This window comes from Sinocyclocheilus grahami, unplaced genomic scaffold, assembly GCF_001515645.1.
Source record: "Sinocyclocheilus grahami isolate Dianchi unplaced genomic scaffold, SAMN03320097.WGS_v1.1 scaffold45271.1, whole genome shotgun sequence".
Lineage (NCBI taxonomy): Eukaryota > Metazoa > Chordata > Actinopteri > Cypriniformes > Cyprinidae > Sinocyclocheilus > Sinocyclocheilus grahami.
This window is the reverse complement of record NW_015524869.1, coordinates 1-1086: the sequence shown is the minus strand read 5'-3', so window position 1 is coordinate 1086 and position 1086 is coordinate 1. Positions and strand designations below refer to the sequence as shown.

Sequence of the window (1086 nt, the reverse complement as noted above, 5' to 3'; positions counted from 1 at the left end):
TAGACCCTAATATTTTCTCTTACTTGGGTCCAGAGTGAGTTGCTCCTTCTGTCTGTGAAGCTGAGGATGAGGAGGAAGGTGGAGGTGGGGAGCTGTCCATTGGCTGTGCTAAGAATGAGGATGATGATGGCTGAGGATGTGGTGTCTCTTGCTGAGATGACGGTTCACTTGACTGACCCTGAAACAAAAAGTTAAAGTTACTTTTACCTGAAAATACGAATCAAGCCGAATGACATTTGATATATAATTAAGAAATCCAAAAAGATTGTTTTATTTGTTGGATGTAAATATTTGTTCTGCACCTCAAGTCTGTGGATTAAAGCCTGTGTCTCTCGCAGCAAGCTTTCAGCCAGCTGGAGCCTCATCCTGGGCTCGCTCTGCACTGATTGGTCCACGTTGATATGGACATCCACAGAGCCACTGCTCTGTGAGAGAGGAAATAAATTACTGTAGATGTGTCCAGAGATAACCTTCCATTTTAAACAACAGACTGTGACCAGACAAAGCAAAAGCGCTTCTAATACAAACATTCAGTACACTGCTTATAATGTTCATAATTATGTAAGTATGGTTGGTGAAGTTAGAGGACGCAAGTATGACTCACTCCTGTGCTGGTGCTCACTCTGACATTACGCCCCATTTCTCCAACACCAGCCAGCATCTGCTGCACTGACATCTAGAGGGGTGAAATTTAAATTTCCTTTAATAACAAGACCTCTAACATATGTATTACAATGGCTATCTGAGGTTAAGCGGTCACATATTGCAAACATGTGTCTCTTCACATTAGGAAAGCACTGCAACCTGTATTTGCTGTGGGTCCATGATGTTCACAGGCAGGTTAAAAGTGCCCAACATTACGTAGTTGTTGGCATTACGGTCATGTGGAGTTCCTAGAAAAGTGGAGGACTGAGAGGAGGTGGATCCCCCATCCGTTGTACCCGAGGAGCCAGAAATTCCGCATCCTCCACCCCCAGACTGACTGCTCTGGGGAGGTGCTCGCTCCACAAGATGAATAACCTTCCCATCGACATCTGAAAAACAGCAAAGATTATTTAATCATTCATAACCACAAATAAAAAAAAA

The 1086-nt window shown here is 43.5% G+C and overlaps 1 protein-coding gene across 1 annotated transcript; it reads right to left on the bottom strand.

Annotated features, from left to right (window-relative positions):
• Window positions 1–23: 23 nt before the first annotated feature.
• Window positions 24–1034, bottom strand: LOC107580797 (large proline-rich protein BAG6-like; the record flags this gene model as incomplete). The annotated part of the gene is made up of 4 exons (XM_016266435.1): window positions 24–178; window positions 303–425; window positions 605–676; window positions 805–1034. Coding segments are annotated over 4 exons (580 nt in total), but the record flags the coding sequence as incomplete, so codon positions are not given.
• Window positions 1035–1086: the final 52 nt, after the last annotated feature.